Consider the following 15,977-nt stretch of genomic DNA (forward strand, 5'->3'; position numbering starts at 1 on the left):
TGATACCCTGTGAGTCATTAAGAAAGCATGTAGTGGTGACTGGGAATAGGGGTTTCATTAAAAACAAATCACACCAAATAGCTTATTAAAGTGGTAGGTAATAGAACTGTATGGCTATATGTGTCTGGATTTTAACAAGGCTTTTGTCCCAGACTTTTATAACATAGGACAAACTTGTGAAATGTGCTCAGGATAGTGGTATAGTTGAATGGATCTGTAATTAGTAGAAAGATTAAAAACTGCTGATTAGTAGATACATGTCCAATTACAGCAGATAAATATCAAATATATATATATTATCCTGCCCTGCATTACACAATGACTCCAGCAAGGACATTGACTTTAAAAATAGTAATAGTCATTATTTATTGAGTGCACACTCTAGGCAAGGGGCTGTAGATACATTACTACCTCATTTACTCCTTATAACAATCTTGTCAGGTTGTTATTACCTCCATTTTTAAGCATGTGGAAACTGATGCCAGAAAGTGTAAGTGGCTTGCTCATAGCTTCACGTCTAGTAAGCAGTAGTGCTGAGATTCAGACCTAGAATTTCTTCAAGAAAGAGGTACCAGAGGGAGAGAGAACATCACATTTCTAGGAGAGATTGGCCAGAACCTGCCAAGATCCCCAGAGGGCAGCATTTTCTCAGTCATCCCACATGGGCCTACTGTCTCCAGGATCTGTTCAGTATCTCAGGGACTCAAACTCACATCGACAAGACTCACTAAAAGCTCACACACAAAACCAGATTCCGATTTATTAAATTACAAGACAATGCAGTAGTCAAGCTAACCAAATATGGACATAATACTTACATGCAGAATTCTGAAGGAGAGCCTCATGAGTAGAATTTTGACTGCAGAGGATAGAATCAGACTAAAGAGACACAGATCAGATTGCTAACTGGCTGTAGTCTCTGACAGTCACAGTAGGGATTTCAACCTGGCTGACTGGATCCCTGGACCTACCTGAGAGCACACTTTCTTATTTCACCAGGCAGTACCAGAATTTACCTCTCTGTCTCCTTCCTAGGCCCACATGACTAATTGCTATTCTTTCTTTAGATATTTTAATGACTTCACCTAAGTTGTTTTGGCTTAAAATTTAGTCTTTCTCTTTAAGGTGACTGTTCTGATCACTTTCCTGTTGACACAATTTCTTAGCTTCAGAAAGCAAGTTTAATTCCTGTATTTCCAAATTAACTGTTGTCCTTGTACACTACCTATAAGATGTATGCCCATTTGACTCTTGTGCTGACATTGATAGGTTAACAAGAACAGAACAAACACAAGAATAGAAGTACCAGTGCTAAAATACAGAGTTGAATAGCAGCACAAGTTTTTAAAAAGACAGTATTTCTAATTAGCATAGGTTCACTGTGAATCAATAGTGCGTGATGCATTTATCAAGGAAACCAGGACAGACTTAGCTGTATTAACTGTGTCAACAGAATGAATGAGCAAGTGAATGAATGAAAGAGTTGGTAGCCTTTCCCTAGTCTTCACTGACACTCCATGCTTAGAGTAACAATGGCATTTTCAGAGGACATCAACAGACTGTAATATATTCAGAGGAAGCTGACCAGATGGTACTAGGACTTGAAATCACACTCTGACAAATGGTGGTAGGACCATTTAGCTTAAGAAAGAAAAGACCTAGGTGGGGGAATAAGAAAAGCAAAGAGTTATTGAGTGCTTACTGAGTGCTTATAGAGTAGGCCAGACATTGTGTAAGGTCCTTTAATAGATTTCAAACATTATGGGCTTGTGATGATGTAAAGGGAATACTTTATTTTGAGTTGCCCTGGAAGGCAGGGCTGACAGTAGTTAGTAGAAATCACAGAGAGACAACTCTGTTTATTAGAATGATGACATTTCTAACTCTAAGAGCTTTCCAACAACAGAATGAGCTGGCTTTATGTAAAGGGGTCCATGTTTTTGAAGATGATCAAGCAGAAACTGGTCAAAATTTGATGGAAGTGTTTTGGAGAGGAATAAGTATTAAATGGAGGCATGGACCAGATGAACTCTAAGACTTTGTCCAAACTTCTCTTGTGAGTCTATTTGCAATACAGCAAACCTCTTATTTATCTTTTAGTTTAGTGTCATGAGCCCTAAATGGTTAATGTCACTTCCAATTCAATAGATCAATAGGATATTGATTGCTCCCTTCTTTCCTAGCAACGAAGACAAAGTCCAGGACAACCCAAATTTGCAGAGATGGAAAAAACTTTGTGAGCGGGTTCATTAGGTATAATATTTAGCAAAAAGTGATTCACTTCCTCGTTTGATCCCTAAACCATGTATTCTGAGTATGGCAGAAACATAAAGCATGGTAACTTCTTCTCAAATGGCTTGAAAGCTTCAAATGTTAGTAGCATTCATTTCTGTCTTTGTATTTAAATGTAATGATTTATGCTTCTGAAACCATGTCTGACTGCATTCCTTATTTCAAGCTTTGTTATTGTTAATGAGTGCACTTTGAGCATCAGCCCACCTGTGCATTCATGGCAATTAGTGTCACACCTTAAGAACTGGTCCTGTGGGGGCTTCCCTGGTGGCGCAGTGGTTGAGAGTCCGCCTGCCAATGCAGGGGACACGGGTTCGTGCCCCGGTCCGGGAAGATCCCACATGCCGCGGAGCGGCTAGGCCCGTGAGCCATGGCCGCTGAGCCTGCGCGTCCGGAGCCTGTGCTCCACAACGGGAGAGGCCACAACAGTGAGAGGCCTGCATACCGCAAAAAAAAAAAAAAAAAAAAAACTGGTCCTGTGAGTGGGGAAAGAATGAATGTCCACTGAAAACGATCAAAGAACAATAAAGTTTTACAGCTAAATATCACATATTAGTGGATGAGAAATTCAAGCCCAGAGAGATTAAATGACTTGCCACAGTCGCATGGCCAGTGGGAAAGTTGAGCACTTTTCTTTCTTTTGTCCCTGACTCACTGATGCAATTACATGCTGTTTTCTTGGCTAGATACTGTTTTTCTTTTCCTAGCAAGTAGAATGTTTCTATACTAGTCACTCTTATGTCTTTATTTACAGCCTGATTGACATGTGGCTTGAGAAGCAGGTATTTGAGTAGGATTCCAAACTAGTATTTTCCTTATCTGTATCTTTAGTTTGGTAGGCGGGAATTCTAAGGGCTCCTTTGTTCTTAATTCTGGATTGCTCTTGGGTCTCTGCAGTGCTGCGTATGATGCTGCTCTTGACAGAAATGTGGCCATTAAGAAGCTCAGCAGACCCTTTCAGAACCAAACGCATGCCAAGAGAGCTTACCGGGAGCTGGTCCTCATGAAGTGTGTGAACCATAAAAACGTGAGTTCTTATTTTAAAGCTCTGGTGGTAGGAGGTGGTGCGATTGGGGAAAGAAGATCAGTATGCCAACTTGAGTGGGGAAAACTTTCTTTACTTTGCAATTTTTGCCCCTTAAGATTGTTTATCCTGCCCATATGCTACATTTGCTTTCATTGTGCTCATGGTAGCTTTCTTCTTAAAAATCATCTGAAAATCATATGGCATGGAGGGGATGAATCTGATAGATATTTCCCTGTTAAGAAATTAACCGTATTTGGTTATCTTGCTCCAAATTAACCAGAGAACTTCATGCATTTCCAAAATAAATTTTAAAAAAAACACCCAAGCAAACCAAAACCAAACCAAAAATATCTTAAAGAACAATATGCTATGTTTCTTTATAAAAATTTAAATTTAATTATTAACAGGTGAAGATTTTTATCTCCTTTTACTTTTAGCTATAGTCTGGCAGTGTCCTCCAACTGTTCAGTGTACACACTGTGCTTTGGCACCTTGCTTTTCGTAGGGTTGGGCAAACGTGCAGGGACATATCTGCAGTGTACTTCAGAACAGGCTTCTCAAGAACATTTCACGGAACTCAGTAGGGAACACCATTACAGGGCTTTCTTCACTTCAGAATATATCTTCAAACACTGGCAAAGGCCTCTAGAATTCTTTCTGTGCTCCTGTTCTTCTTAGTAAGGATAAATGGGAGATAATTCTTATTTTAATAAAGACAATTAATAAATAAATTATAATAAATATTTTATATATAATTTATTACACACAAACATATAATAAAAATAAATTATTATAAAACTATAATAACTCCTTATAAAGTTTTTCTTGAGTATGAAAATCAGAGAATACATGAAATTATCAGTGAAGTTTTATAAACAGGTGAATTTGTCATAAGGTACTAAGTAGAAGCAAATGTATGAGTGTTTAGTTGAAAGATATTTAAAATAAAAATATGTGGATTTAGGCCCAATGACAGTGTTTCTTTTTCCTCCTATTACTCTACTCCAATGACTTTTTAGTTCAGTCATTTGACAGTTAAATGAATACAGTGTTCCAGGTATAGATCTAGATGCTCTAGGTGCTAAACATACAGCAGTGAAGATAAGAGAGACAAATCCCTGCCCATGCGATGCTCATGTTCTACTGGGAAGAGAAAGGCAGTCTACAAAATAGGTAGGTCAATGTTTAGAATGTCAGATAGTAATAAGTGTTACCAAGGAAAACAAAACGAAGAAGAAAGATAAAAAATACTGGTCAGTGCAGAGTGGGTAGGGTTACTCTTTTAAATAAGTTTAGCAGGAAAGGCCTCACTCAGAAAGAGAAATTTTATGAAGTATGTACCCATCTCTGATTTGGCCAGGCAAGGAACATGATACTTCTAGAAAGGAATATAGAAATGTTAGAAATGATGATTCCTAAGAAAGATCATTCTGCTAAAGCACTTTGTTCTTTCAGTAAAATAAAGGCAGGAGCAAGGTTAACCACATGACCAATGCAGTCTATTTTTATGATAGCAAAGAGGATGAGAAATACCATAGGCAATGGAAGATGGATGGACACAAGCAATGAAACAACTGCATGGGAAGTTTTAATAGTTTTTTGTTTTCATATATTGAATATTTATATTTCCCTAATCCTCCCTCCAGTCCCTAAAATGCAATAAATACATTGTGGAGAAATTCCCACTTACTTTGCCAATTTGAGGGAATCCTACTCCCCATTCTTGACTGGAATATGGGGGTTCACATTTATGTTACCTAAAAAGGATTTCCAAATTGAAATAATATTTTGTAAATGGCATCCTACCTGCTATGTGTGTATGTGCATATGTTTGTGTATGTACATATGTTTGTATGCATGTATGTATATAAATCTAGGGAAATAAATTTCTGGAACTTGTTAACAGAAAGGAAATTCACTGACAACCAAATGCAAATTCCACGTTGTTGCTTGTAATACTAACTACAAGCAGTCAGAATGAAGAACGCTGGAAATGCTGTAGAAAGTAATGTAAAATAGTGAAGCAACCCCAATTAAGTTTTTAATAATAAAGAAGACAATCCATTTAGAAAATGAACACAATTCTAGGAAGTGATAGGTGTTATGATTGTGGGGCCATGACAGATGTTGATTCACATCTGTGTGTTTTAATGGGTTGGAATAAAAAAAAGGAACTGCATCAGATTCCTGCCTGAAAACGTTTGAACTAAAATGGAAATACCTGTGATGGTCTGTTTCTAAAGATAAGATTTTTGATTGGTTATTAATAGGAGTTAGGATTTATAAGGGATCAAAGAAAGAACAGAGGAGAAATACTCAGAGGAAAATCAAAGACAATGAAGGTGTTAAAACAAGGGCATAGAAAAGGAGAATACAAGAATATATAGTGGGGAATTTACTTTTTAAAATAATAAACCTTGACTTATTTAACATTGTAATGCTATTTTCTAGATTAATTTAGATTACCTAGATTATTTATTCACCAGATAATATGGATTAGCATTTTTTCATCTTTAAGGGTTGTTTGTACGTGTTGTGTGTGTGTGTCCCACACACAGTCTCTGATGTTTTTGTTTGAACAAATATCAAAATGAATTACTTTCTACGATTAAGTATTATAAAAACAGGCTCACAGTTCCAATGAGAACTGTAGACATTTTTCAATACACACCATAACTAAGTATACAGAATAGCAAAGCACTTTAATCACAAGTTTTAAAAATATTTTGAGGGACTTCCCTGGTGGTCCAGTGGTTAAGACTCCATGCTCCCCGAGTAGGGGGCCTGGGTTTGATCCCTGGTCAGGGAACTAGATCCCACGTGCTGCAACTAAGACCTGGCACAGCCAAATAAGTAAATATTTTAAAAAAATATTTTGAAACAGTTTTATTTCCATATGCATATTCCATGCTGCAAGGTTGCTTCAGAAGAGATAATCTTGTGTTTTTTGATATGTTATAACAATTACCCTGTATATATATATATATATATATATATATATATATATATGAAAGTATTGGATAGTGTTGTGATTGTTTTTCTCAGTAATTCCTCAATAATTGGAAACTACTGAAGGCCTAAAGCATTCCTTAGATTGACTGCATTTCTCCGATGTTGAAAATCATTTTGTTTTGTTTATTACTTCGTGTTTCTATACCACTTATGAACTTTATTGAAATTCATTAGTGCATGTTTTAAAGATGTACACATCTTAAATTTGTTTTTGTGAAATGGTTGCATCTATCCAATGAGTAGAGGTCTGTTATCTATATTTTTTATTTTTATTTCCCACTGGCACTTTAGTACAGAATATTTAGCTGAAAGACAATTTTGAGTTATTTATGTATGTAATCTATTTGCATAAAACAAAGGTTTTTTCCTTTTAACATTTACTTATGCTAGAAGGTAAACTTCTTTACTACCTAATATATAAAATAACTAAAGCAGGAAACAAAAAAGTTAAAAAATCATTTTTATAACTTAAAATACATTTGCCATTAAATTCATCATTGATATCATCCAAGATATACCTTTCCCCACACATACCATTGGAGCATTAGTTTAAATAATATTTAAGTGTGAAATAGAAGCAAAAAACTAAAGTAACAACACAAAAAAATCTTGACTTAGAATACCTCCTTAACATAGAACATCTCCTTGACTTAAACACCACCTTTTCATTTAGAGGAAGACATAGCCTTGCTAAGTCTTGCTGGTTATTTCACTGCTGCCTTACTTTTCTTACATGGCTTTTCCTCTTTTTTGTTTAGTTACATTACAACCTTATATTTACTAAGGAGAATCACACTCTAAAGCAATATCACAATCATATATCTTTTGTGACTCTTTTCTCTGCCTAAGAATTTGAGCTTTTTAATTGCATTTTAACTTGAAGACAGATTACATGCCCTTTCTGAATATGTTTTTGAATGTTCTATGAGACAGTTCTAGAAAATTTTTCCGACTTTTCTATATCCACCATAGCACTAATATGTGACTTTGAGTTGGAATAAGTGCTTGTTTAAATATGCTTTTTAAATAATTAATTTTCTCCCCTTTTCTTTCTCTCCTTCTTCTGTCCCTTCCACTGTCTCTTCTCCAGATTATTAGTTTATTAAATGTCTTCACACCCCAGAAAACGCTGGAGGAGTTCCAAGATGTGTAAGTAACAAAACTCAAGAAGGAAGGGGGAGCATAACATTCAAATAACTCAAGTGATATTGACAGAAATCAGATGAATGAAATCCCTTGTAGAGATCAAAGGGAGGTAAGAACTGACGGCAAATGAAAGGGATCCAGTGACAGGAGAGAAGGTTCTGTTTCTGCCGCTTCTTCCTGGAAAGACACTTCTGCTACTTTCTGGCCTTATGGCTCTTTGTGCTTTGTTGCCCCATGTTCTTTAGTTCAGTCAGAATCAGGGAAGCCTTACTAGTTATTCTATATTTTTACTTATTTTTAATTTATTCTGTGAACTTTCTAGAATGAGTCAATTCACTTTGAGAAATATTAATGACGGACACGATAAAAAATCATCCTTAATCTTTCTTTCTATTTTTGTGGTACCTTTGATTTTGTGCAGAAAAACCTTCCAGAAGTATAATGACAATAAGCAGAGGAGAGGAGGTGAATCCTAGCACGTTGTCTTATTTAACACAGATACCTTGCGTTTAATGGAAGATGCTATTCTGAATTTTTTTTCTTATTTGTAATCATAATACACGGGAAAGAGTTCAGGGAATTCAGGGTAAAATGAGAACAAGATGAAGGTACAAAATATATGGACAGGAACCACACACTAATAAATGCTACTTCTATTAGCATCTTTGTGGTAGAGTTACCATGGCTAACGTGCATGCAATACTTGGAGGTTTTTCATATACTTAATTCAGTCAAAAGTTGATCTGGGAAGTTCAGAAACTTATAGATTTAGGAGAGGATCCTGACTTGTTTGAAGGACTTCACATGTCTTGTGATTTGGAACTTACAATGTGGATTTACCTTGCAGTTACTTAGTAATGGAACTGATGGATGCCAACTTGTGTCAGGTGATTCAGATGGAGTTAGACCACGAGCGAATGTCTTACCTGCTATACCAAATGTTGTGTGGCATCAAGCACCTTCACTCTGCTGGAATTATTCACAGGGTAAGAATACTTAGTCCAGAATTATAATGAAGATGCTTGTGGAGAAGAGAAAGAGCAACTGTAGGTTATTTTCTTTATGTAGGGGAACTTGGTTAAATATAATGTACTTCATTTATTTTACTATAGAATTAGCACATAGTTCACTAATGTGTAGGAGGAGACTTTAGCACACTGTAGTTGGTTTTGTTTAACATTTTGTTTCAGCTCATTGAGAGTCAGCTTCCAAGGCTTCTCAGAAATTCTGACTGGCAGAGTCATATGTGCAGCTGAAACAAGACAGTTCATTTCCAATGTTTCTGGTCACATAAAGACAACAGCCCTGATCTGCTCTTGTGTCTGGCCTAGAAATGAAGTATAAACTAAAGTGTTTATGTTGCCATAAGGAGAAACCTAACATGACAATAAATGATTTTTTTTTCTAAAAACCTCTTTCCAAGATGAGACTAAATTGTAAAAATGATACAATTCTCTTCTGGGTTTAAAAAAGTTTCTGAGGATGTTAAAACAAAGAAATCCCAAAACTAATTGTAAACTTCTTTTGGGAAGTACTCTTTTGCTTTACATAGGGCTCTACAGTCAATGGCAGGCGGGCACCCATCAGTGCTATTGCAAGACTGCCATGTTGATTGAGTAGATGGAAATCACATGTTCTATTTGATGCTAGCTTTTAATATCTTCTCTTGTTCCTATTGTCAGGACTTGAAACCAAGTAACATTGTAGTCAAGTCTGATTGTACATTGAAAATCCTAGACTTTGGACTGGCCAGGACAGCAGGCACAAGCTTTATGATGACTCCTTATGTGGTGACACGTTATTACAGGGCCCCCGAGGTTATTCTGGGAATGGGCTACAAGGAGAACGGTAAGGATGCTTCTGAGTACCAGCCAAACAAACTGTGAAGAAAATGAGTACGTGTTTTAGATAGCCAAGAGTAATGTTCTCTCTCATGTATATGAACTTTTTAAAAAATAAGGCTGCCAGCTTTCATATTCAGAGGTTTTTTAAAAAATATTACTACGAAGAACCACTCATTAAACATGTAAAGGATGTTTCTGAGACGTAAGCTTGGTTAGAAGAACACTGAAATGTCATAGCTAAAAAGAATTGTAAATGGAGTCTGATTAAACAGTCAAGTGGATACTGATTAGCATACATGCTATAGATATTGAGAAAAATTGCTATTTAGGTGGCAGCTCAGCTCAAAGTGAGTATAAACAGGAAGAAATCTATCTACTGCATTTAGCCATTTGGCTTTATGTCACTTCTTAGATTGATGGCTCTAGTCTTAGGAAAAGACAAATAAAAAGATACCACAAATCCTTGGAGCAAGAATATTCACAAATGCTCAATGCACAGTCAATTTAGAATAATCCAAATTGTTCAAGTTGGATAAGAATTTCTTTAATACTTTAAAGTGTTCCATAAGTAATAGTTAAGGTAGCAATTGCCTAGTAAGTTTTTATAAATCCTAAAACCATAGAGAGAGAAAAGTATTAAATTTTACGCTATTGATTTTATGAAGAAAATCTAGTATTCATGAACACTTTAAAAGAAAAGGTAGAATCTTCAAAATGTATTCCAATTTGATTTTATTAAAATGAAGGATTTATAAAAATACTTATTAGAAAGCATTGCAATATATTATTTTGAAAAGAGTATCTCTAATAAGTAATGAGGTGTATTAAAAAACACATCCACTATATTTAGGAATTAAACTTTTCTTAAATTAGAATTGTATATATGCACTCAATGTACCTTTCATACTAATTTTGATATTCTATTCTATTTAGTTCCTGGCAATCTGTAAGTTTTATAGAAATAATTATCATTGTATTTTTATGTATAGGTGCTACAGAGTACTTTTATGAAAATTCCCTGGCCACCAACGTTTTAAAAAATTTCTTTGTGCCCTTCCAGATTAGAAGAGAGCCAATACTTTTGTGCATTTGTGCAGAGGAAGGGAAAGGGTTCTTAGGAAGGTCAGGTTTACTTTGTTGGACAACGGCAGAATTCTAATCCATTTTGACTTGGAAGAGGAAAATCTAGTCCTCTTCCCAAGGCAATACCACACCTAACTTATTTGGAAAAGGAGATAGTTGTATACATTCTTCATAAGTTATTTTTAAAAAATCAAAGTGGGAACGAATTAAAAAATTCAAGAAATCAAGAATCTACAAGAATCTGGAGGGGGAGGGTGTTCTGAATTTGCTCATGGATTTTCAGACCTTTGCTGTACAGATGGCATGTGATCTCATCCCTTGTTCTTCCCTCACTAGAAAGGATTGCAAGTTCCTGCCTTAGTTTTTTGGCTTCTCCTGATCCATGCAGAAAGCACACCTAGCACCCTTGTGCTGCTCTCACCTCTATACCGGATAAAGGTTATCATGCAGAGGAACCTGCTTGCTCTGACAACAGGCATGCCCAGCTACCCTGTGCACTGAACCCTGCCTTCCTTCTCCAAGGAGCATTTTAGCCTAATGTTTCTGCCCCAGAGTTCCCTTTGTCCTTACTAAAAAGCGAGTTGGAAGAGGGTAAAGATGAGTAAGAGAAGGTGAAGCCTGTTTTGTTAACAAGTATGACAATTGAGGAACATATGTGTGTAACAACTTTTTAACACTTTAATTATACTTTATTTATGTCATGACTCCTTTATACATGTGCAAATTATTTATGCATCTTTTTCTTGAAATATTTCAAGAAATATTTCTTGAAATATTTCAAACAGAAACAAAAACTGGTATTTATTTACAAGAATAACTTCTGAAGGAAAAACTAAGTCTTGAATACCAGGGATTCCAATATTTCTGCCTAAACCATGGTTCCAGCCATTTCCTAGTTTCTTGGATTTGGTTGCATGTACCTTATTTTGGACCAAGAAAAAGGGGTTCTCTAGTTGCCCTATTCCGTGTAACTGAATAGAATAGAAAATGGAAACAGCCATCCCTAAGGGTCTATTAAGATTATTTTCTCTGCATCCAGCAAATGACATCGAAAACCCTTTGGTGGCTTTTAGCTGTCACCTGGCATGGAGATACTTTTGATTAAGCTGCTGCTTTTCCATGCTACCATTTGATGGCACTAAAGGGCAATCTAAGGCACTCATAAAGTAACTTTAAAAATTAATTTGAGTTCTTATACTAGATGTTGTTTATGTGTATATTGCTGGTTTTAACTCACCTTTTTGGCCAACTTTTGGTGGGATACAAAATTTGTACCTTCTAATCAAACGCTTCTTTTTCCTTCTCCTTCAGAGATCAATTATCTTAGTTAACTTTACTTTCCTCCCTTTTCTTCACTTCCCTCTCTCTTATTCTAGTGGATATATGGTCTGTGGGATGCATTATGGGAGAAATGGTTCGCCACAAAATCCTCTTTCCAGGAAGGGACTGTATCCTTGTACCTTTTTGCTGCAGCCTTACCTGTTTTGTTCTCTCTCCCTTTAAACACATAATGATTTTGCCAGGAGAGTAAAGATAGAAGCAAAAAGTTGGGTAAGTGGTATAACTGTGACTAAAAAAAAAGTGATTATTTCTCTAATCTGACCAGTACTGAAGACTACATACCTCAATGGTTTGTTTTAATTAAATTTTCAATGGGTTTTTTTCTTCTTAAACTTTCTTATCTGTAACTCAAAATAGCAGTAACTATTTGCAAGTATTATCCATCTCCCTTCTAAAACCATTTTATGCTGCAACAAATTTAGGCATAATTATTTCTCTACTTGCTGACATCTTAAACTTCTGTCCACGCCTTTATTGATTTGAATTACTCTTGACACTATATCCAGTCTTAAATAGTTTAATATAGGACATCTTCCTTCAAACAAGAACTTCCACATTTAAAAATCATAATTATTATTCAAATTGTTGGAGGTCAGGTGGGTTTAAAATAGGCTTTCCTCATCTGACTTAGAGATGTGACTTAGACATGCTTTTCCAATGAAATTTAGAATTAAAGAAATGAAATATACAATGTGAGAAGTATAGTCAATTAAAAAAAAAGCAGGTTGATTTGTGTTCTACCACTTAGTCTTCTACTAGATTCCATCAGAAATTTCTTGAACAGGTATCTCTGATTTGGAATTATTAAAAGAGCTGGTATATTTCTGAAAGGATCAAAATTTCACTCTTTAACAAAGGCACATATATGTGTTTATAATATATCAATAAGAAAGTTTACATATTAATAGAAAAAATATTTTTATAAATACAGAAATACCCTGTTAAACACAATTGTGCAAATCTAAGTACAACAGCTGAGAACTTTAACAATGATAATGCAAGAGTGAGTTCAATATATTTATTACATTGGAAGGTTTTTAGAAATTGGCAATAAACATGTGATCCATAACTATTAAGTATTGTATTTGACTAATAAGAAAGCTCTATTAAGAACTCTTATAATGTAAGAAAGATTATTATTGTTATTTAGTAGGAATAGAAGAAAAGGCCAATGATAAAAAAAATCTGACAATAAAAAGTTGATGCCACAATGACCATGCATTTAATGTAGGCATTTATTTATTCTGCTGTATGTGAATAAGATATTCTCTAAATTCCAATAGTAATATAATAGTAAGGACATCTTCTATAACTATACTATCCAATAGGTAGCCACTAGCCACATTAGCTCTTGAAATATGGTTAGTCTGAATTCAGAGGTGTTATATGTGCAAAATGCCTACTGGATTTTGAAGATATAAAAAGAAAACATGTAAAATATCTCAATTTTTATATTGATTATTTAAATGATAATATTTCATTTTACTTTAAATTAGTTATTGAATTTATTTTGAGGATCAATTACATACAAATCAATTACATACAAAGTTGGTTTGAACAATATTGTAATTCACATTCGTATGTATTGATTTCATACAAAAGTAGGAATTTGTGTGTGTGTGCATGTGCTTTTGTCTTTGGGGTACAGTACATTTCAGATTGAAAAAACCCAGAACTTCTCAATCAATTCCCAAAGACAAAATGTTACAAAATATCTGATTCCCGTGTGACGTTGTTACAGTCACTTGATTCCCATGTAGCATGGTTCTCTGAGATCTAATTTAGCTATTCAGGCATTTATCAGGGTTCTTTTTCTCTTATTTTAGCAGTATTAAATTTAAAAGCCAATAAAATTAGGAAAAATTAAAACACTTTTGAACCCAAAATACCCTTCAGATAAACAAGCAAAGATAATAGCACCATATTGATAATTTTACATTCTTCCAGAAATTGTTCTCTTGGAGGTCAGTTTTTCCTTTTATCCTAGTTTATTTTTTAGATAAATGTTTAGAACTTTTAAGTAAATTGTGCAAATATCAATACATAAAATATATATCCTTGATAAATATGGTCCTAGAAATTAAATAAACCCTAATACACAAAATGTAGATTGTGATAAGGGTTTGTATTCTGTATTCCTTTATCTCCTGTGATGATTATGTAAACTACTGGTATCCGATAGCCTAGTGCCATATATTGCTGGCCTATAAGTCAGTGGGGAAGTTACATAAAGTCATTATAGTGGAAAATATCTTGCTTAAGTTAAATTTTACTTAAATATGGGTAAATAACTTTCAGATGAAATGCATTGGAATTCATTTTGCCTATAATTAAAATTATAATTTAATGTCTTAGTCATGACTATATTTAAAAATTAAACTAAACCATAGAAATCCCTATTAAACAATGGATTACATGTACTATATGTTTTTGAGTGGAATTGTTTCATTAATTTTTATATAAAGTTATTATCATTTTGTGATTACAGCTTACTACCAATAATAAAGGGATCAGAGCATTGAAGTAACTTCACTAGGCCATGATGATCAGACACAAGTTTGGGGGCTGATGGAGCTTATTTATAGGGAGAAGAATCATACCAATATTTTAACATATTGAAATGATTCCAGCATTTACTGGAAGTAATATCAGATTTTAGTATATGCTAGTTTATACCTTGACTACTTCCAAAATTCTTCAGAGACTTAAAAAAACAATCTAAGTGAATAATTCACTTAGAATTATTCAGAGTAATTTCTGTTGAATTTCTCTGAAGCTGAAAAATGATGTTATAATACTCTATCATCATAATCAACATTATTCCTCTCTCTGAACAGAACTTTTTAACGCTCCTTTTTAAAAATCTGGACCCTAAGTAAAAGTAGTAAAACACCTTGAAAAATTGGGAAAATCTTATGAAATTATCATTGACGACCAAAGTTTTAGCTATTTTCCTCTGTTAAAATTGTATTTAACATTTTGGATTTTGAGAAACATTGTGTGGGTTTCTTGACTATTGATATGATCCAGATGGTATCACAAGGTAGTTTCTTGATGACTAAAAGTGTTGGAACCTACATACATACATATTTACTTTTCAATTTATTAGTTTGCTAGCTTTTTTAATATCCAAAGGAACATTTATAAAGTGTTTGTTTTTCTTGTGTAAAGAGTTTCTTAATTATATAAACGTACACTATTATACACTCAATTTTCATTATGGTTTTATGATTAAAACCTATTTCATAGCATATATGCTGACAAAATATATAGTATCATTAATAATTCTTGGGCCCATGATGAATTTCAAGCCAGAGAACAATGAATATGCCAGGTCCATTATTTTATTTACATAGTCCAATGATCATATAAGAGGCATCAGTGACTTTATATTTCATTAAGATTTTGGTTTTTTAAATAATAACTTATAGTAAAGCAGTTTTATGATACTTCCTTAGAAGTTTTTTTGTTTGTTTTTTTGTTTTTTTAAAGGACTATCTAGTTCCTGACTCCTTCCATCCACCCCACAACCCAACCAGGGCATGCTGTTTTCTTGATTACTGAAGTCTTATATAATACCAGTATAGTTTTCATATAATACCAGCTCTTTCCTTAAGCCTGCTTCTTTTAAATATATTTTTCTACCTTATGTTTTCCATTCTACTTCAAATGGTAGCACCTTTTTTGAGCAAGGTCTGTGATATTCCTTTATTTTGAGTTCTGGCCAAAGTTCTCTGGACCTGAGAGAAATGTTAAAAATAGGCACACCATATTCATTTGAAACTTCTGGACCTCAAGCATATTATCTCCAATTAAAGCTGACAGATTGCTAAAACACGGCCTCTTGCCTTTCCCTCTGAGAACATGAGAAATTTCAGTTAGAAAGAAAAGGATGTACATATAATCTTTCCAAGAAGCCAGGTTATTAAGGAACAGAGAATGATTTGCCAAAAATATATTTGAAGAAATGAAGAAAACATCCTCAGATTAACTGACTATCATATCTTTTCTAAACCTGAACAAATGAAAATTGGGAATAATCAAAGTAAGGTGAACAAAAATTGGAGGTTGTGGATTATTATATCCATCTAGTACAGATAGATATTCTTAATCCTTCTTCCCTCTTTGAAATAACTCTGCTTACTTCCTAATAAATTTTTGCAACTAATACATTGCTATATTCTGCATCTTCTATCTAATATTATGGTAGTACAATGTTATCTCAAATAATA

The 15,977-nt window shown here is 34.3% G+C and overlaps 1 protein-coding gene across 8 annotated transcripts in view; it reads left to right on the forward strand.

The window, feature by feature from the left end:
* Positions 1 to 15,977, forward strand: part of MAPK10 (mitogen-activated protein kinase 10) — a 361,702-nt gene that overhangs the window by 265,038 nt on the left and 80,687 nt on the right. For 5 of the 8 annotated variants that reach the window (XM_060147171.1, XM_060147169.1, XM_060147172.1 and 2 more), the window contains 5 exons: positions 3,190 to 3,319; positions 7,422 to 7,480; positions 8,325 to 8,463; positions 9,160 to 9,325; positions 11,781 to 11,852. In XM_060147171.1, the coding sequence (XP_060003154.1) occupies positions 3,190 to 3,319; positions 7,422 to 7,480; positions 8,325 to 8,463; positions 9,160 to 9,325; positions 11,781 to 11,852 (566 nt within the window). The remainder of the gene's footprint in view (positions 1 to 3,189; positions 3,320 to 7,421; positions 7,481 to 8,324; positions 8,464 to 9,159; positions 9,326 to 11,780; positions 11,853 to 15,977) is intronic. The other 3 variants (XM_060147176.1, XM_060147170.1, XM_060147175.1) reach the window with 1 other exon arrangement.

The sequence above is a fragment of the Lagenorhynchus albirostris genome, chromosome 4 (genome assembly GCF_949774975.1).
Source record: "Lagenorhynchus albirostris chromosome 4, mLagAlb1.1, whole genome shotgun sequence".
NCBI lineage: Eukaryota > Metazoa > Chordata > Mammalia > Artiodactyla > Delphinidae > Lagenorhynchus > Lagenorhynchus albirostris.